Here is a 21,620-nt window from a genome sequence, read left to right as displayed (position 1 = left end):
TGTTTCTTCTTAGAATTTGATTCCATCAATTTTTGTTTTGGATTTTTTGTTTGGTTGCCGAGAAAATGAAAATATTATAATATTTTTTACTAAAATTTTCGACGAAATTAGTAGATATCGTTTGAATATAAACAAGGTAAATCAATTGACGTCGTTTAAATTTAGACGATGTCAAAATGCACGTCGTTTAAATTAAGCGACATCATCTAATTTACGTCGTTTTGGTAAATTCTAGTCTACTTTCTGTACAAAAAAGCGACGATCGAGGAAAAATTTTCCCGACTCCGAGTACGGGCAAATGACATACGACGAGAAATTAACGCCAATAGTTAACAACGACAAGAAATCCCTGTAATCAACAGTTGGACTTGAGGTAGAATTTCAACAGTTGTTGGATCAGCAGGAGATCATTATTACAAGAAAAATAAAATTATAATCTTATTGTTGCCAATAGATGGATGAATACTGGGGCAGTGACCAAATCAGATGCCCCTATGTGAAATATAACCACAGAAAACCAGCAAGTACTCAACCAATGTGATGTGGGATATATCTGAACTGAAATCAAAGGCAAATAGTTGCACCCAACATAGCTATATGAACATGGTTGGGGACTGTTTTTTGAATGAAGTTTCCTGAATTATTGATCACTCCTTTGAATACTTCAGGAGTCCATAAGCCGCTCCATGATCAATTTCACAACGGCGGGAGCATTAACGGTGACCGCAACCTTCACCGTAGGTTTATCAGTCCATTCAGTTTCTTCACCAAACCTAGTTCATTGCAAAGAAGGTAGAAACAAATGAGTCCGTGCATTCAGAAGATTTTATCTTATTTTCCTTTTCTTTTAAAATGACTTTTATTTACTTTTATTATCATTTGTAATAATGATTTCAGGATATCAAGAAACAATCTTAACTCAATACTGTTTTAATCATCCGACCCATGAGTACATCAGCACCCCTTCATCTTACACAAGAATGGCATTCGAATGCAACACGAATCAAACACTAAATCATTTCAGCCATGTGGTCTGCAAAAGGCACAGCTCAATCCCTGCTGATTTAAGTGGAAGAAAGGTCATACCTTTTATGTTTGTTGTATAATATTGTTACTCCCCTTGTGATGCCTGAGGTCTGGACTCTAACGACACCCTCTGTGTAAGTGAAAAGTGAGGGATCAATAGCTGCAAGTAAGACTGCTGGATCATGAAGGTAAACTCCTACAACAAGATGAAAACAAGCATCAGTCAGTAAATGATAACCTACCAACTTCTCAGCATCATTAACTCGTTTAAAAATGGATTGGTCGCTCAAGACCTTTGGTCTCTGCCCGGACCCGATGAAACAAATGGGACCACTTCTTATGGACTCATTGAGAATGATTATGATATAGTTCTAAAATAATAAATAATTATAATTAAAAAAGAAGAAGAAGAAAAAATAATGATTCCCATTCCTCAATGTTTTGAATTAAACAAACCTTTTGTGCCGTATGCATCACGATGATAAGAGAAGTACACCTCTAAGATTTTGCACAAGTACTGAGCAAATTTTCCATCTGAACTTGCCAACTTTTCTCTATCAGCATCTATAATGTGCCAAAATTGAAGAAAGATCACAAAGTGAAAGAAGAAAACAAATAGAATCATGTAAGAATTACAATTTTGAACTTTTTATTTCAAAATTTTATTTGGCAACTCGACCAAAAAAGCTACAATATTTTTTACTTTGTTAAGGGTATGGGGAACAGAGAGAACCATCTGGGATAAAGGTCATGGATATGGTTTTTGAATAAGAAATGTAACTTCTCAAAAGAACAAAGATGCATATTTCTTAATGTTTTTATACAATCTATAGCAGCACCAATTGGTGGGAATAAGATTTTTTTTTCCCGAAAGTTCAATCGATTTTAGATCATTTATGAGAAATTCTATACCTTTGAGAATATTCACTATCTTAGAATGACAAGATTGCTATTGGTTTGATGATGAAATAATTGACAAAAGAAACCCTGGGTGATAATTATTAAAATCATCAAAGTAGGTTTTCAAAATAGGATGGAACCTAATTCAATAGGCTAAAATTCATCTAAATGATAAAAGAAGTAGACTTCTTTTTTTCAATGAGTAAGAGAAATAGAAAATTGTAACAATTGGAGGATTCTCAGTCTCATTGAAGACAAGGCTCTAAATTTACCAACTGCGGAATAGAATCCATATCATTGAACAGAACTATTAGGATATGAGTTAGAAGGCAATGATATGATTCTAATATATAGAAAATGGTTGATATATCTTCATTCATATACAAAATTGTGAATAACAACGAGTAGCACAAATTTGCCTAAGAGTACCTGACAAGACAACTTGATGAGTAACATTTATTCCCACAGCTAACACATCTGCTCCACTTGTAAAAACAATATCTGCAGCATCTGGATCGCCAAAAATCTGGTCACCAAATATAAGTGTTAGAAAGGGAGAGATGGGGGGAGGTGCATGTGGGTGAAGGGACCAGTCAAGGACAGCGGTAAAAGATCTATTCAAATAAAAATGACACAGATTGCTCCCATAAACTTTACTTCCAAAGATTTTTCTGAGATAATAAGCTCAAGGAGATAGTAACATATAAGAACAGGTTTCTAAGATTCTGAGGACAAAGGTCTCTGCTCTTGATAAGTTCAAGAAGAGAGTAACTCATCAGATCAAGATTTCTAAGATCAAAGACAAAGGTATCCACTCACTCTCCTTCCTGCTCTTCCTAAGTAGGGCAGATAGAACTTTGAGCCACATAAAACTGGCATGACCATAACCTCATTTGCGGGTTTTGATGGGCAAGCAAGTCTAACAAATCATTGAGCTACATACATTATAATTATATGAGTTGGAGTTTCAGAAATCAGAGCCGAATACATAGATTTTGAGCAACTTACATTGGCCTCTGCAGCTGGGTTCACATTCCCATTTACCCCAAAAGCACCACCAAGAACAACAATTTGCCCAATATTCTTTAAAAATGAAGGATCTTGTTGAATAGCCTATACCAATGGGTAATCTGATTTGAAACATAATCGATAATATTCAATATTAGAGACCACATAAATCATCAGGAAATCTAACCAATGCAATATTTGTAAGTGGGCCCAATGCCACCACTGTAATTTTCCCAGGATAAAGGGCTGCTTGCTCAATGAGAAAAGCAACTGCTGACTGCTCAATTGGCTTTCCTTTTGGTGGGGAGAAATTTTGGTTGCCAAGTCCATCCACACCATGGACAAAATCAGCAATACGAAGTTTTGTACCTTTCTGCCAAACAAACAAAGATGAAATGAATTGATGAACCAGAAAATTCAAGTCGTACATCACTGTCTACTTGTACTTGAATATTTCATGAGTAAAAACAGTGGCAGCAGAGTTGCAATATGTGACCGAAAATACAAAATCTACAATAGAAATTCTGCTTGGAACAAGTTTAGCTGCTGTCATGTAAACTTGAAGTCAGCTTCTTCAGGGAGGTGACCAACTTAAAATGATTTTTCCAACGGACTATGATTTTTGTTGCAACAAATGAAGCGGAAACAAATCCTTCAAAGAAAAGGGATGGCATGTTACTGTAATCATTTAGAATACTATCTAGACACGGATGACATGTGATAAAGCAGTATGAGTTAGACGAATAGATGCTTTCAGTCATCATGAGGCATATAAGTGAGAGTATTATGGGACAACACACATTCCCAATAGATTTCCCTACATATTTTCCAGATGCAAGAACAAACTGGTCTTCTAAACTACTAAAATAGTTACAATGAATATACACAATCACATAAGAAAAAGAAAAGCCGCTCAAAGATAGAAGTCATGAAATTGTCAGAAGATTCAAATCTGAGCCACTACTCCATAGGATAATGTTTTCAGTCTGTACATACAGTAATTGTGACATGAGATCCTTCAGCCACCGGGATATCAGTTCTCCCTGCAACTTCAAGCTACATCATAAGCATATGAGAAGAGTTAACACAGTTACCAGCAAAAGAAAGATAAAAGGGCAATTCAAATAGTTCGCCTGAAAAAAAAAAAAAAACTAATTCAGCTAATTAAATGGTACGATGAAGAATAACACGTATAGATTCAAAATGCCACAAATGGAATAAACCCCATTAACTATACCAAATGCAAGGCATTTCTCGTGGCCAGTGTCGTATAAACATTCCCATATATAGTTGTAAGTCCAATCACCTCCACCTCTGGCGACCGTAATGCCAGAAAAATGGCCATGGCATCATCTGCATGCATCACCAATTCACATAACTTCACAAAAAATGATTAAAATAGAAAAGATCATAAATTGCTAATGAAACACATTAATCCAATTGCAAATTTGCGTGGAGCAATTTCGTTTCCTGGGGCACCATATCGTTTAAAGTCCAAAAACTAATAGGATTTCAGACAACTGTACTCTCAGAAACAAAAGACCATAAATTTGAATGGAACCCATTTAGCCAATTGGAAAACTGAATGAAGCCATCTGATTTTCTGGGGTTCCAAATGATAAAAAGCCCGTGATTTGATTAGAATCCCAATTCATTTTCCGGCTGCTGTATTCTCTCAGTCAAAGAAACAGAGCATGCCTGACTTCTTTGAAAAAAAATCTTTGAATCACGTGGCTATCAAAATAGGCAAAAGAATCCATGAAACGTAGAAATCTCGGACGCCCAGATGATTTTTCTAAGGTCCAGAAATTTGTTCAAAGAAAACGGGATTCATTGGGAAAATAAAAGCTGGCTTACCAATGCCAGGGTCGGTGTCGATGATGATCTTCTTTGGTTGAGCTGCCATGACGTATGATCCGAACTGGGTAGTACTACTGCGGATTCACTGATCGATCGTAATTTATTCTGGGGGTATGTATATGTACTGGGAAAGTGATCGGTAGTTGGAAATCGCATCGTCAAAGATTTTAAGGTGCTGGAAAGGTGTATATGATGTCAATATTAAAATATTTTTAAAGAAATTTAATATTATAAAAGGGCAATTCTAATTGTTCGCCTAAAAACAATATCCAATTCAGGTAATGAAAATGGTACAACGAAGAATAACTCTCTTTATTATCTTTCTATTTCAGTGAAATATTACTTGATTATTCATATCTCTGGCTGGAACCCATCAAACACGTATATTCAAAGCGCCACAAATGGAATGAACCTCATCAACTATACCAGATGTAAGGCATTTCAGGTGGCCAGTGGTGTATAAACCCGCATTTATAAACATTCCCCTGCTTTTTTCATCCCTTATTTTAATTGTGTTAAGTAGATTTAATGGTTTTATTATTATTATTATTATTATGTGACATGTCCACACAAGAGAAGAGAAATTGGTGAGAAAGATTCGAACTAGTAATCTCGGTTTTATGAGGTGTGATTTCCAGTCGATTATTAAATATCTCAGATATGCCATTTTCACATTCCGTTACATTTACTCAGAAAACATTAGACAGGCGATCCTTCAGTTAGTTACCAGTTAACTCAATACGAAGAATTTTCATTAACCCTACCAAAATAGTCAAAGGTTTGTTTTGGAGACGTTACACGAAGTAACCATGTGTTCAAAATGGTATCTATTTTAGATGAATACCTCAGTCAATACACATCGTAACCAATCACGGGATTGACATGTGAGATAATTGATTAGTCAATACATAATAAATTTATGATTTTATCCCCAAATTAAAAAATAAAACAAAATAAAAAATAAAACCTGAAGAAAAAAAAAGAGAGCATCCCCTCACCAGATGAGGAAAATGATCCTCTCCATTTCAAATTCCCTCAATTTCTTTTATTTAGTGTATTTTGAAGTGTAGTGTTGTCCAAAATTTTTAATAATAGTAGTGCATTAAATGCTCTACCCTTCAAAATACACTAAATGTAAAAAATAGAGAGGATTTAAAATAGAGATGATCATTTTCCACTAGATGAAGAGCGATTGAGTGAGAAGTGACCTCTCATTAATGAAGTGAACTCCATTTTTATACTTTTTATATACATTTGTAACCAACTACTCATAATTGTTGGATGGTGGTCTACGGTCTTAAAATCCACCTATGAGTGAAAGAAATTGGCATAGAGAAGTGAAAGTATATGTAGCATTACTTTTCATAATTATATTTATTTTTATAATTTTAATATAATAATGAATGTTCTAAAATAGGTTTTATCATACAACTCTTTACTATTGGATATTTGGTTTATAGATAATAGTTGGATCAAATTTAATTTGACTGTAAAATCTTTACAATTGATGACCAATTTAAGGACAAAGACAAGATTGATTGTTTTTTTTGAAAATAATAATTCACTTCTCATTTATCAAAATCAAGCTAAAGCAATTTACTCCATTTGAACAATATCACAGATACAATCAAGTATCTCATTCCTCCATACACAATCTATGATATGTCTAGTTGCCATTTTAGCAAAAGTATATGGGTTGCACCATTTACATTCTGACGTACATAATTGGGTTTCCAATTCATCAAAGAGGTTAAAATTAGTTTTGCATCCTCTACGAGCTGTCCATACCTGCTTCCATTTTGATTCCCATTCTGTAGCGTCTGTATAATTGTCTGTGCATCTCCCTCTATAATGACGTTGCTCACATCCATTTCTTTGCAGAACTGGGCTGCTCTTACTATGGCCATCGCTTCTGCAGTAGTCGGATCTAGCCAGCCCTTTTTCGTAAAACTCCCAGTGGCAAGGACCCCTCCGTCATGATCTATGAGGATTAATCCTACCCCCATCCTCCCATTTTTTCCATCCACAGCCGCATCACAATTGATCTTGTACCACCCCTGAGGAGGTCTCGTCCACTTTTTGATTTCCATCTCTTGGTTGACTTCTTCCTCATTTTGTGGTGCATTACACCTTTTAAAATCCTCCACTGCCGCATGTGCCGATCCGCTTACTTCATTTGGGGGTGTGAACAGACCCTCATGGATCCACCTATTCTTGCGAAACTAGATTTTCCTCGCTATTTCCACAAAAATGGTGAATTCTTCTTCCTGGCTTTTCTGAAAAATACCCTCCGCCAATAGCAAAAAATCAAAAGGTGGGGGGACTAATTTTTGGAATAGCCGTAGCCCCACACTCCACACATCCATCGACAATGGACAAGCCCAGAGTATATGAAAAATAGTCTTAGCTTCAAGCCCACATATGGAACATTTTGGATCATCAACAATTTTCCTCTGAACGAGATTATCTCTAGTAAGCAAAAGATTGTGACATGCTCGTCACATGAAGTTTTTACCCGAATTGGCCATTTTCAAGCTCTATATACCCTACCAGATTGGCATGTCTCCCATCCGTCATGAACTTTCAGCCTTATAAGATGGAGAAATGCTTCACCTCATTAAAAATGCAATCTGTTAGCCATAAATTTCTATGTGGCATCAATTTTTTTTTTTTTTGTCTTTTTCCCTTCCAATAGCACCTTCTCTCTCCACTGTCAGCTAAAACTTTTTGTTTCTTCATTTTTCTCCTCTTCACTCCATTTCTCCCTCTCGCCATTTTCTCCCTCTCTTAGACGCTCTCTCTCTCTGTTTCTCCCTCTTTGAGCTCTCATCGGTGTTGGTTGACTGGGTTTGAAAGCGGCGGTGGTTTGGGTCCGGCGGAAGTTTTGCTCAGAAGATGTCATCGGCTTGGATCCGGTAACGGCGTTGGTTTGGGCCCCGGCGGGGGTTTTTGCCTAGAAGACGCAGGAAACTTGGCTCCAGTAACGACATTTTTTTGGGTCCCAGCGGGGGTTTTGCCTAGAAGACGCCGACAGTTTGGCTTCGGCTGGTTTCCGTTTTGGTGTTTTCCATTTTGGGTTCTTTCTTTGTCTGTTTGGTGTTTTCTGTTTTGGGTGCTTTCCGTTTTGGGTTTTTTTTTTTTTTAATGGTAGTTGGATAGTATGATGGTTATTGCTGATTTGAAGAATTGACTTTGGGATGTTATTACTTTTGGGGATTTCGGTGTGGAAGGGCCGAATTAGGGGTGATGGTTTGATTTTTGGCCTACCATTTCCTTTGATTGCTTTAAAAATTTTCCCATAATCATATGGTATCATAATTTCTTCTGGTTTAGCAGAACAAATGGCATTATAAATCCATTTTGGATTTGTTGGTTTGAATGTCCACAAGATTCAAAAGGTTGCAGATAAAAAAAAAAAAAAAAAAAAAAAAAACAAACAAACAAAAAAGGTTGCAAATGCTGTGATGGTTATTGTTGATTTGAAGAATTGATTTCTACCATCAGATATGGCAGAGGCTTCAACTTACAGACATGAACAAAAGTTTCTTTTCACTCCGTTTCCACCATCAGATAAGGACTTACTCTATAAACACAAAACATGAAAGTCTCAAACGTTAATTGAGATCCTCCATTGTGCAGAACATAACAATTGGGCAAATCATTCATAGAACCCACTTTCTGATAGAACAAATGAACCAACAATAACTACATAAGCCAAAATGACAAATGTTTTCCTTCATTACAAAAATAAAACTAAACTCATGGATGAAACAACCTCAACCCAAAAAGAGAAACACCCTCACCAATAAGTTATTGGCATATTACATGATCTTGGAACAAATTACATGTATCAGACGATGGATACTTGAGAGCTCATCACTAGTAATTGTAGGCAAGTATTGTTGATGGTTGAGAAAGCCATAAACTTCATTGAGGATTGGCTGCACATGCACTGCAATCATTGGGTCTGTTGGGATTATGGCATTTGCAACGTCTATCATCCAACCATTTTTTTTGGGGAATGTTGTCATTGATACCATATGTTAGATGCCGCAAAAGGTAAAGCAATACTAATTGGCTCAAAGGAAGAGGATCTATAGATAAGATACACCGTAGATCAACCTAAAAAAAGAAACATCAATAACAAATGGTTGCAGCGAGTATACTTCCATAAGTAACATAACGTAGTGATAAATTTGTAAACCTGAGAGCATAATGAGTATACAATAGACACATCACTTATTCGCAAGGCTGCATCAAAAGCTTCTTCATACTTGTGTTGGCTGACTAATTTTGAGAACTCATTGGTTGGATCCACCTAACGCACACATTAACAAATTTAAATAAATGCAAAATCATAATTAAACACATGTGAAATCGTCATATTTCAGTAAATCACCCGAGTGTTGATGAACTGGTCATGCTAATCACCAGTTGTAGGAGGCAATGAAGGTTGGCAAGTTTTCACATCATCTTGCTTTGCTTTGGAATTCTACAGTTAATAAATATTTGTGTAAAGTGTACAGTTAAGCAATGATTGATTTTGCAAGTAAAAAGAAAAAAAATTATGAACCTTATTTCTTTGTCCTTTCTTTTTGACATTATTGCTGCTTAATGCCTTCTTTTCTAATTAAGATTTGTTGGCCGCTTTCTTTACAATAGGCACCATCTTACCTTGTGATTTTTTGGATACTTTCTCTATAGCAGGTACCGTTCTTAGTAACCGTGGTCTCCCTAGACGTTTAATCTTAATAGGAGAAAGCACATTTCTAGACTTTAAGGCACGATATTTCTCATTTAACATATCAAGATTTTTCATCACTTCCATGGAATATTCCACACTTTCTAATGTAAGCGATGCTAATTCTTCAAATTTCACGAACATTTTGTCATATCTTTGGGCACTAGAGCTACTCACAAACACATCATTACTACTCTTAATCAAAGTATATTTTCGTTTTATATCCTTCCTCCATCTGTCAAGAATATATTTTGGTGGCAACATTGTAACTTTCTTTGTCACTAGAATCGAAATAGAATGCTTGCATATGATACCTCCGAATTCAAAGTTTGCACAAGTGCACTTCACTTCAAATTTGTCTTCATTGAAGAAAACAATAAATGTTTTGTCGGTCATGTGGTTTTCATAAGGTTGACAAGTTTCAACCACTTGATAGGTAGAAATTGCACCTTCACTTTTAAGAAGAGAATTGTTACAATGCACACTTGTCGCAAATTGTTCGTGAACTTCTTTGAACTTTGCGTTTGTGTAAACATATTGAAATTGTTTCTCTAAAGATAGGTTGGTTGCACATGGAATTGTGCGATTACAACAATCGAAATCAGAACGCGCCTCATTCTCAACCATTTTTCTCAAAGCATTATCAAACGGATCAACAAATTCCTTTAGTGTGGTTTATGAATGCACGTAATCATCAAAAAAGGTATTCATGCTTTCACTCTGCTGCGTTGTAGTCATTCCCACCCAAAATGTATCTTTCATATATATTGGCGCCCAAAAAGTCCGTTCACTATATAATCCATTCAACCACGAGTTATTATGAAGCTGATAACTCTAAATTAATTTTTTCCAATTTTCCTCAAATTCATCAACGTTAAAAGAATCATACACACAAGTATTTAAGGCACTCTTAATGTCTTCGTAATGATCATGTGCACCAAACTTTTTCAGAAAATTTTCTCATAATGTGCCATAGACAATATCTATGTCGAGTTCTTGGAAAAACTCCAGCAATTGCATTTTTCATTGCCCTAGCCTGATCCGTTAAAATTGCACTTGGAGCACGGTACTTCATGCACTTCAACCACAACTCAAACAACCAAACAAATGTGTCTGTATCCTCGTTTAATAGTAGTCCTGCCCCAAAAAGTATTGACTGGCCATAATGATTCACTCCTACGAAAGGAGCAAATGGCATGTCATACCCATTTGTCAAGTAGGTCGTGTCAAATGTAATGACAACCCCAAAGAATTCATGCGCTGCCCTACTTCATGCAACAGCCCAAAACACATTTCGCAACCTAACATCATCATCTATGTCCATCACATAATAGAAGTCATTATTTATGTCTTGCATTCTTCTGAAATAATCACAAAGTGCTTGACCACCTCCTTTGCCAAGCCGAAACTTTTTTGCCTTGGCAATAAAATTTCAACAATCTTTCTCCCCAAAGGGAACATTCTCAAACCCCCACATTTCAACAACTAATGAGTTAAAATTCTTATTTAAACATATTTCAGATCTATCATTAAGATCAAGCCTTCTTTTTGTAGCATCATGAATGGTCTTAAAACACCTTAAAAACCTTGCTTTTTTTGGGCATAAATGATGGTTATGCTCAATCACTACTTTACTCAAATACCACGTCTCATCATCCCATAAATTTGCACAAATCCTGGCCTTACACCCAGTTCTATTAGTTGTTGGTGTTGCTTTGGAAGCATTACTTTTTCTGCACCACTTTGAGCCATCACGAAGGCAAGTAAGGATCATATAATTTGGGTGACCATCTGGTGACTTTTTAATCATTCTTTTTAACACACCAAAGCCAACTTGCTTAGCATACTTCTTATAATATGAGATTACTTTTTCATGTGAACTAAATGTCATTGACTTTTGTGGTTCTTCAACTTCATCATCTCTGAAAATTCTAAATCGACTCCAATTATCACCTACTCACACGTCTAGGTGTTTTACAGAAAATAACCAGAAAGCAGATCTAACTTAGCAGTTAAAAGATCAATCAAATACTGATATGAAATATGCAATCAAGAACACAGAAATTTGGTTACGAAGAGGAAACCATTTAGAGAACTCTCTAAATGTAAAACCTCTCCGGGGAAGCCAAACCCAGGAAATCAATTCACTATATAGAAGAATAAGGAATACAAGAAGAATAACAAAACCTTTGACTCTTCCTTGCACACGACAAGTGACCCACTTGACTTCTACCTCAGTAGCCCTTTCCAGAACATCTGGCACGATTCTTCTAAAAGATTTCCTTTCACTGGAACTCTGATTGGCTTCACGTATTTTCTCTTCAACAATAATCTAAAACAAATTCTCTCTCTCTCTAAGCACCCTGATTTTGCTCAATAAAATACGTACATATAAATGTAGCAAAATCGTGTTTAAATAGAAAATAACCCTAATAAGTCAGCCAGGTTCGGACCCTGCAAATCTGAGGTCCGGACAAGCCTCATAAAATGAACTTTCGGGAAATGGGGTCCGAACCCTGCTTCTGGCGGTCCGGACCTCCCCTTATACGACACTTTCTGGAAATGGGGTCCGGACCCTGATTCTGGAGGTCCGGACCCCTCCTTCAAAACATGGTTTCTGGTTTTTGTGTCCGGACCCGGCTTCTGGTGGTCCGGACATGCTCTAGAAGCTGCTTCCTAAACATTCTCATTTTCAACTCCATACATGTAAACCGAATGAGCCAAAACCTAAACTAACAAACTCCCCCTTTGGCCATTCAGGAACAAAAATAATTGTAGTAATGAAAATGACACATCAAAATAACTCCCCCTTTTTGTCTCGGAAGGACAAAGGAAGCAAAAAAAAACTAGAGTTGTAAATAAGAAACCCAACAACCAAGTTTTAACCAGACAACAACAACAAAAAAAATAGTCTTGCCAGAAACCAACCAAAACAGGAGGGAAAAATTATTCTTGCCAAAGGCTTTCCTTGATGGACTTTACATCTTTCTCCAAATTCGTTAGGCGAGTGTTGATGGCTTCAATGCTTCGGCCTTGAGTTTGAAGTAAGTCAATTATTTTAGTTAATTGACCTGACATGTCTAATGATCCCGAGGAGGACGCAGCTGTAGACTCTTGAGCAAGTGGAGGCGCCTGCGCAGCTGGAGCGTGAAGTCGAAGTTGGGCATTTGACTTCATCACAGTTGATTTTCCAAAGGAACCTTCAGGAGCTTCCATATGTTCATTTGCAGCAATTTTTGGCAAAGTGGCGTGCAGAATCTTCGTAATGAGACCGCCATAAGGTAATGCAATAGAATGATCTTCATGAAGCTCGATCATTGTCAGTACTAAATGAGTGCATAAACAAAACTCAGCACGAGTAATGATGCCATAAATCATCATTGCTCGTTCGATAGTCACATGACTATGTCGAGAAATTGGCCAAATATTCTGCAGTACAATCCGAGTTAACAACCTCTCTGGAGCCCGTATATAGCCAATCGGAAGTTTTTTCAGGTCTTCATCCCATACAAGCTGCTGACTTGGATTAAGAACCGCCATGATTTCAGCTTTTGTTGGTTGTGGATCATCGTCCAGAAATGGAAGCGGCTTCTCATTCGTCAGTGGGATCCCAGTAACTTCACTGATCAGCTCAGTAGTGATATTGAGAGTTTTCCCAGAGACCTTGGTCTTGAATGACGGTGGACCAACCAAGTCAATATCGTCAATGTTGTAGTAGAATTCCCGAACTAAACGAGTGTAGGCACTCACAGGAACAAACAATGAGGTCCAATGATTTTCCTGGAAGATGTCATGAATGAATCGGAACGGTTCCACTGTAAGATCATTTTGTTCCACTCCACGCTCGATCACAATTTTGCGGGTCAAGATCTTATCTTGTAAAACTGATTTTTCTTCTCGAGTGCGCTTTCTCCTTTGTGTAGATTCTGAAATTGGATACACCATTTTCTACATTGACACCCAAAAAAAAATTATATGGCAAATTTATATCACACAGTACTAGAAGATGGAGCCCATAAATGAGACAAATGCACAATACCTAGATGACGCAAATTTAACACAACACAAATTACTGAGTGCATGAGGAAAAAAATGCAGATCAATGCAACAGTACTTCATTGAGTCATTCTAGTGAACAGTTTTATAGGCATTGAAGTATTGAATATAGCATGAAAAAAAATCCATGAATTTTACACAAAACGTTCCTAGTGCCATGCCAATCAATATTGAAAGGCCAATAACAGTGAAGTAGATCAATGTGATTGAAAAAAATGGAGCACACATGCAAATTTGATTCTTTGAGGCATTTTATCAAACACGTTATAGGCATATAGATATGAGCATGGATAAACATATACCAATAAGAGAAACCGAGTCCTAAATACATAATAGAAAGTGTATTTGGGAACAATTATGTGAGAGAGAAGGAAAATCAAATTCAATCAACCACAACAGCAATTCGGAGTATCAACTTCAAACCCAAACATGTCCATCCGAAATTTTGATTTGAGAACACAAAAACTGAAAAAAATACAAGGAGAAATAAACATACCGTGGATTGTTGAACGTTGAATGTAGGTGGAAGAGATGGACACACAGAGGAATAAAAGGAAGACCACAAAGAAAGAAGAAAAAAAATTGAGAAAAAAAATGGTTCTGTCGATACACCCAATGCAGTGTATCGACCGAACCGCAATAATAAGCGAAAACCAAAAAAAATAATAGAAAATTAATTAATTAATTAATTAATTCAATTTTTTTTTTTATTAAAAAAAACAGAAACTAAACAGAACTTGTTTAGATACCTAATAACCCATGTGTGTTCTAATGAAATCTGAACATTTCGGAGTGGTAAACAAAATTGCACTTACACTATAAATGTACCAAATGCACGACACAACCTTATTCTGTGAATTCGGTCAAGTAAGCAATTATCAGAAATCTCATGTGATGGTGTAGTGTGTGAAAACTCCCATTAAATCAGATTTCATCAATGAAGGTAAATCTAGGCAGACATTTTGTAAAGGAAGACAAACAGTCTGATTCAAACCACAGTAAAACCTTATATTGTTTAGGACCTAGATTCCCTCATCCGATACACTCCCCCTGAGACTAATCATTTACTTTCACCATGTCCTTTAGTAATCATCTATTTCCGCAATGAATTTGATCACTGATTCTTTTTTTAGGGACAGACAGAAGCAAAACGAAGTCATTTGAGCTTATTTTATGCCCCCCTTTTTTTTTTCTTTTTTTTTTTTTGGAAAAATGTTGGAATTTTTAGGAGCTAGGTTCAACTAACGGGTTGGTCAAGTGGATAGAATTGACATTACCTATCTTCCAAGCAAAATGTTGGCTCCAAATTCCCAAACACATAACAAAAATCTAAACCTAATGGGGGTAAAAGGTGCACAATTCTGAACATGAGAATAACTAACTCTTACTCCTTTAACAGTCCTCAAAGAAACAAGGTATATCATAAACATTTGGAGCAATAGATGTAAATTGCAGAAATATTTACCCCACTCATATGTAAAAGATTCATTTGAGCACAAGACATGAGAAACTGAGTATCCAACAATTAAAAACAGGCTAAAAATAAACAAAGTAACGACGAAAAAAAAAAAGAAAAAAGGAAAAAAAAAATAAAAAAATAAAAAAAACAATAAAAAAATTGCCCTAGAACAGCTATAGACAAATATCAATATGTGCAATTTCTAGGCATGTTCTATGTATCCAATCATGAGAGATCGCATACACCAATAGCATTCCTGAGATACTCAAACCTAGATCCATCTAGGGGTTTTGTAAACAGGTCAGCTAATTGGTGTTCAGTAGGCATAAATTCAAGAGATACCACCTGAGTCTCGACCAAATCACGAATGAAATGATGACGAATGTCAATGTGTTTCGTGCGTGAATGTTGAACTGGATTCTTTGAGATGTTCATGGCACTTGTATTGTCACAGTAGACAATCATTTTTCCTTGATCAAATCCATAGTCCGGAAGAAGTTGCTTCATCCAGATGAGCTGTGTACAGCAACTCCCAGCAGCTATATATTCGGCCTCAGTAGTAGAAAGAGAGATGGAGTTTTGTTTCTTACTCATCCAAGCAACCAAATTCGTTCCCACATAAAAACATCCGCCTGATGTACTCTTCCGATCATCAGCATTTACAGCCCAATCAGCATCAGAATATCCTGCAAGTTCAAGATTTGTATTAGTAGAGAAATAAATTCCAAAATTGATCGTGCCATTTACATACCTGAGAATCCGTTTAACAGCTGTCAAATGGGATTCCTTTGGATTAGCTTGGAATCGAGCACATACACCCACACTGAAAGATATATCTGGTCGACTAGCTGTAAGATAAAGGAGACAACCGATCATACTTCTGTATAAGGTTTGGTCAACGGATTTCCCAGCCTCATCTGCACTCAGCTTAATACTCGTACTCATGGGTGTGCGAGCATGACTTTTTCCATCCAACCCAAATCTCTTTACAAGATCTTTGGCATACTTTGGTTGAGACACAAAGATACCTTTGTTGGATTGTTGAACTTGAAAACCTAGAAAATAGGTTAATTCACCAATCATACTCATTTCAAACTCTTGTTTCATTTCTGTAGAAAATTGATGAGCCTGTGAGTCAACTGTAGAGCCAAAGATAATATCATCTACATAAATTTGGACAATGAGAAGTTGACTGCCTTTCCTACGGATGAACAATGTACGGTCAGCCTGTCCTCGGATGAAACCATGTGCAAGAAGATATGTTGTCAGACGTTCATACCAAGCTCTCGGAGCTTGTTTCAATCCATAAAGCGCCTTTTTCAGTTTGTAAACATGATCTGGATAAGTTGGATCCTGAAACCCTTTTGGCTGAGCTACATATACTTCTTCTTGAAGAATGCCATTAAGAAAAGCACTCTTAACGTCCATCTGATACAATTTGATCTGGAGATGACATAAGATGCTCAACAAGATTCTGATAGATTCCAATCTGGCTACTGGTGCGAACGTCTCATCAAAATCCACTCCTTCAACTTGAGTGTATCCTTGAGCAACCAATCGAGCTTTGTTTCTTATCACTGTACCATGCTCGTCAGATTTATTCTTGAAGATCCATTTAGTGCCAATGATATTCTGATCTTTTGGCTTTGGAACCAAATTCCAAACATCATTCCTAACAAACTAATTGAGTTCATCATGCATAGCTACCACCCAACTCTCATCTTCTAATGCCGCATTAACCTTCTTTGGCTCAAACTGAGAGAGATAACAAGAGTAAGTAACTTGATTGACCACCCTGTTTCGCAGTCGTAACCCTTCATTAACATTTCCCAGCAAATTTTCTCTAGGATGATTAAGTTTGACTCTGGAAGATGGTGCATGAGAGATCACATGTGGAACTGCTGAAGGAGTCATGTCTTCAGTATCTGAAGCTATTGGAGTATGGACTGCTGAGCTGTTCGGACTAAGAGGTTCATGAGTTTTATCAGACATATCAACTTGCTCCCCCTCAACCTGAGGCTCTTCTTCTGAAAAATGGTCATTGGTAGTTTCATCATCGATGACAACATTTACTGATTCCATTACTGTCTTGGTTCTTTTGTTATACACACGACTAGCTCGACTTGTATTAGAGTATCCAAGAAAAATTCCTTCGTCACTCTTTGCATCAACCTTCCCCAAGTTTTCTCTATCACGAAGAATGTAACAGGTACTTCCGAACACCCTAAAATATTTGACAGTGGGTTTCTTTCCTCGCCATAGCTCATATGGTGTCTTGGTAGTTGTAGGTCTGAGAAAAACTCGATTAACAATATGGCATGCTGTATGGATTGCTTCTCCCCAAAAATGTTGTGCCAAATCCTTAGCATGTATCATAACTCTAGCCATTTCTTGTATGACTCGATTTTTCCGTTCAACTACTCCATTTTGTTGAGGAGTTATGGGGGATGAGAATTCTTGTTTGATACCTTGCTGAGCACAATAATCTTCAAAACTTGAATTCTCGAATTCTCTGCCATGATCGCTTCGGATCCGCTTGATGAGACAGTCTTGTTCATTTTGGATTTTTTGAAACAAGATCTGAGCTTGTGCAAAGGCTTCAGATTTTTCTCTTAACAGAATTACCCATGTATATCGAGAGAAGTCATCAACGATCACCATAATGTATTTCTTGCCTCCCAAACTAGCTGTCCGTGTAGGGCCCATGAGATCCATGTGAAGAAGCTCTAAGTTTCGAGAGGTAACAATACCTGAGATCTTTTTGTGAGGAGTTCTAGTTTGTTTCCCCAATTGGCATGGGCCACACTTTCCTTTATCAGCCTGATGAATCTTTGGTAGATCAGCTATGGCTTCTGTCTTAGAAATTCTGACCAGATCATGAAAATTTAGATGCCCCAACCGTTGATGCCACAATTCTCCAGTGTCCAGGGTTGCCTTATTGCATTTTATTTGGGAATTTGAGGAGAGACAATAGCAATTGTCAGCAGTGCGCTTTCCTCCCATCAACCATTTTCCTTGAGAGTCAAATATGCTGCATTCTTTCTTGGAAAATTGGACCACTAAATCATAGTCACAAAATTGACTGATGCTCAATAAATTTGCCCGGAGACCTTCAACATACAGTACTTCTTGTGGAGTAGGGGCACCAGAAATTTCCACAATTCCTTAACCAATCACCTTCGATTTGCTCCCATCTCCATAAGTGATGCTTCCACCTCATTTGCCTTCTTTAAGCTCTTTGAATAGAGACTTATCACCTGTCATATGTTTTGAACAACCACTATCCAGAAACCACAAACACGAGTTAAGCACACTTAAGGCAGTATGAGCAACAAGACATGGATGATCCTTCTTTTTAACCCAGACCTGTTCCTTTTGAGGAGGAACTTGCACATTTTTGTCAATTAAATTAGACATATCTTTTATATCAACAGAATTTGACAAAACAGCTAACTTTTCACTAATAAGTTTCACTTGAGCAGTTAAAACTTTTAGTTGATTTCCAATTCCAGGTTCATCTATTCTAGGGAAATTCTTCTGAGACCATGGTTGTTGAGCCCTAATTTGAAAACAGTTTGGTCGAGTATGACCTTTGACACCACAGTGAAAACAAGTAGGAATGAAGTTAGTCCTTACCGGAACTTTGAATTTCAATTTATTTTTCTTGGTCACATCTTCTGAACTTTCTTGAGGTAAGCAAGAATTCTCAATTTCCACATTTTTCAATTTAGGTTTCACAAACATGATTTTTGAAGTGGTTGCAACATTTGAAGAAGATGCATTAACATGTTTATTAAAACTCAATCCAGTCCTATCATGTGAATATTTCTGATTTCCTAACATTTGATTCAATTTATCACTAGAAAACTTCTTTAAATGATCATTCGAATCATTCAAGTTCTTTTCCAGAAATTTCACTTTAGCAGTCAGCATGAGATTTTCAGAAGTCAAAGTGTTTCGAATAGCTAAACATTCATCCATAGATTTCATTAATCTTTCTTTCTCAAGTTCAGCTTCTTTCAGATTTTTCAGATTTTTCCTATTCAGCTTGTTCAATTTATCACATTCCACAAACAAGTTATTATAAGCAGTTTGTAAATCCACCTCATCATCAGATTCAATTTCAGATTCATTTATCATGTGAGGTGAGTTAACAGTCTAATAATAATTATCATAAGAAGCAGTAAAAGCTAAATAATTCACTCCTCCTTCAACATCTTCTTCGGATTTTTCATCATCCGATTCATCACTCTGAGTGACATTGAAAGCTTTACCTTTGGATTTTTTCAGATTAACACATTCAATTTGAATATGACCCCTACCCACACATTCATGACATTTTCGTCCACTAGTGAACTTATCTTTCTGATCATTCTCTAAGTTTTCACGTGGATTATTTCTAAACTCACCTGTAGGTTTCACAAGAGTTTTTGAGTCACGATTTTTAAACCTTCCATTCACGGGTCTAAAAAATTTTCTAAATTTTTTAGCAAACAGGGCAAATTCTTCATCATCCCCAAAATCCTCAGCAGATGACCCACAAGAATTGACTTTAACATTTTTTGCTTTAAGAGCAATGTTTTTAGTTTTCTTGAGTTTGGGTAGAATTAGTTCAAAAGTCTGAAGGGAACCTACAAGTTCTTCTACTCTCATAGTGTCTAAGTCTTTGCTTTGTTGTATAGCAGCAATTTGGGGAATAAACCTCTCAGGCAAGGATCTTAAGATTTTTTTCACTACTTTAGCATCATCCATTTTCTTTCCCAAATTAATGGTAGAGTTTCTAATGGCACTAAGCTTTGAATAGAATTCATCAAAAGTTTCATCTTCCTGCATTCTAATCTCCTCAAACTGAGAAACCAACATTTGAATTTTTGAAGTTCTAACAACCTTAGTTCCTTCATGTGTGATTTCTAACGTTTCCCAAGCTTCCTTAGCTATTTCACATCTAGAAATTCTAGAAAATTCCTCATTTGAAACAGAGATGTAAATAGCATTTATAGCTTTGTCATTCGCAGTAGCATTAGTTTTTTCTTCTGTTGTCCATTCAGCTATTGCTTTGTCTGGACGTGTCCATCCAGATTCAACAATATGCCAAACATTTATGGATTTAAAATAAGCTCTCATACGAATTTTCCAAAGCGTATAATTTGTTCCGTCAAAGACGGGAAGAGAATTAGGAGCAACCGTAAGAGACATTTGATATGGAGTCTTGGATCACACTCAGGAAAAAATTCCTTCACAGAGTGAACCCGCTCTGATACCAATTGAAAATTCTAAATCGACTCCAATTATCACCTACTCACACGTCTAGGTGTTTTACAGAAAATAACCAGAAAGCAGATCTAACTTAGCAGTTAAAAGATCAATCAAATACTGATATGAAATATGCAATCAAGAACACAGAAATTTGGTTACGAAGAGGAAACCATTTAGAGAACTCTCTAAATGTAAAACCTCTCCGGGGCAGCCAAACCCAGGAAATCAATTCACTATATAAAAGAATAAGGAATACAAGAAGAATAACAAAACCTTTGACTCTTCCTTGCACACGACAAGTGACCCACTTGACTTCTACCTCAGTAGCCCTTTCCAGAACATCTGGCACGATTCTTCTAAAAGATTTCCTTTCACCGGAACTCCGATTGGCTTCACGTATTTTCTCTTCAACAATAATCTAGAACAAATTCTCTCTCTCTAAGCACCCTGATTTTGCTCAATAAAATACGTACATATAAATGTAGCAAAATCGTGTTTAAATAGAAAATAACCCTAATAAGTCAGCCAGGTCCGGACCCTGCAAATCTGAGGTCCGGACAGGCCTCATAAAATGAACTTTCGGGAAATGGGGTCCGGACCCTGCTTCTGGCGGTCCGGACCTCCCCTTATATGACACTTTCTGGAAATGGGGTCCGGACCCTGATTCTGGAGGTCCGGACCCCTCCTTCAAAACATGGTTTCTGGTTTTTGTGTCCGGACCCGGCTTCTGGTGGTCCGCACATGCTCTAGAACCTGCTTCCTAAACATTCTCATTTTCAACTCCATACATGTAAACCGAATGAGCCAAAACCTAAACTAACAATCTCTATCAATCATCTCGGGTAATACAACATTATCTTCGTTATCATCAAACTCTTCCTCCGAATAAAGCACCAACATGTCTTCTTTATCCGTGTCATCATTTGGAATATGTGTACACAAAGATTCAACTTCATCCTCATTGTCCAAGCGTGAGCTTGAAATGTCCATTTAAGAGAAGAAAAGGCAGTCCCAATTAATCCTACAAACGTATAATTAGTATAATTATTTGTCAAGAAGAAAATGTCCAAATGGAGTAATCATGCCTAACATCATTCCATACTTTTAACCCTTCATATCTTATAAATGAAATCCATTCATGTAAATTCCAAGAACCTGTCCATTCAAGTGCTTGAGTTGAACCAAAATCGTAAGCATCTGCTTAATCACTAAGCAAAGTAATCACCTCAATTATCCATAATCTTTTTCTTTTTTAAATTCAATTCGTTATCCAACCCATATGTTCATCATCATTGAGTTCAACTTGAACTTGCA

At 36.7% G+C, this 21,620-nt stretch overlaps 3 protein-coding genes and 1 pseudogene across 3 annotated transcripts; all 4 read right to left on the bottom strand.

Moving 5' to 3' along the window:
• Nucleotides 1–350: 350 nt before the first annotated feature.
• On the bottom strand, nt 351–4,962 carry URH2 (uridine-ribohydrolase 2). Its single transcript, XM_059590175.2, has 9 exons — nt 4,792–4,962; nt 4,172–4,287; nt 3,931–3,990; nt 3,122–3,307; nt 2,935–3,039; nt 2,356–2,452; nt 1,483–1,590; nt 1,087–1,222; nt 351–773 (listed from the first exon to the last, which is right to left on the bottom strand). The coding sequence occupies exons 1-9, from the start codon at nt 4,838–4,840 to the stop codon at nt 665–667; spliced, it is 966 nt and encodes a 321-aa protein (XP_059446158.1). The 5' UTR covers nt 4,841–4,962; the 3' UTR covers nt 351–664.
• A 1,487-nt stretch (nt 4,963–6,449) lies between these two features.
• LOC132178227 (uncharacterized) lies at nt 6,450–6,884 on the bottom strand. Its single transcript, XM_059590675.2, has one exon. It carries the CDS (start codon nt 6,882–6,884, stop codon nt 6,450–6,452), a length of 435 nt encoding a protein of 144 aa, XP_059446658.2.
• A 623-nt stretch (nt 6,885–7,507) lies between these two features.
• On the bottom strand, nt 7,508–21,296 carry LOC148586464 (protein FAR1-RELATED SEQUENCE 6-like; annotated as a pseudogene).
• Nucleotides 12,482–13,480, bottom strand: LOC148586465 (uncharacterized). The gene has a single exon (XM_088515205.1). The coding sequence runs from the start codon at nt 13,478–13,480 to the stop codon at nt 12,482–12,484; it is 999 nt and encodes a 332-aa protein (XP_088371331.1).
• Nucleotides 21,297–21,620: the final 324 nt, after the last annotated feature.

The sequence above is a fragment of the Corylus avellana genome, chromosome 4 (assembly GCF_965113065.1).
Source record: "Corylus avellana chromosome 4, dhCorAvel1.hap1.2, whole genome shotgun sequence".
Taxonomy (NCBI): Eukaryota; Viridiplantae; Streptophyta; class Magnoliopsida; order Fagales; family Betulaceae; genus Corylus; species Corylus avellana.
Note: the sequence above shows the minus strand (reverse complement) of the source record. Positions and strands in the feature narration are given on the sequence as shown.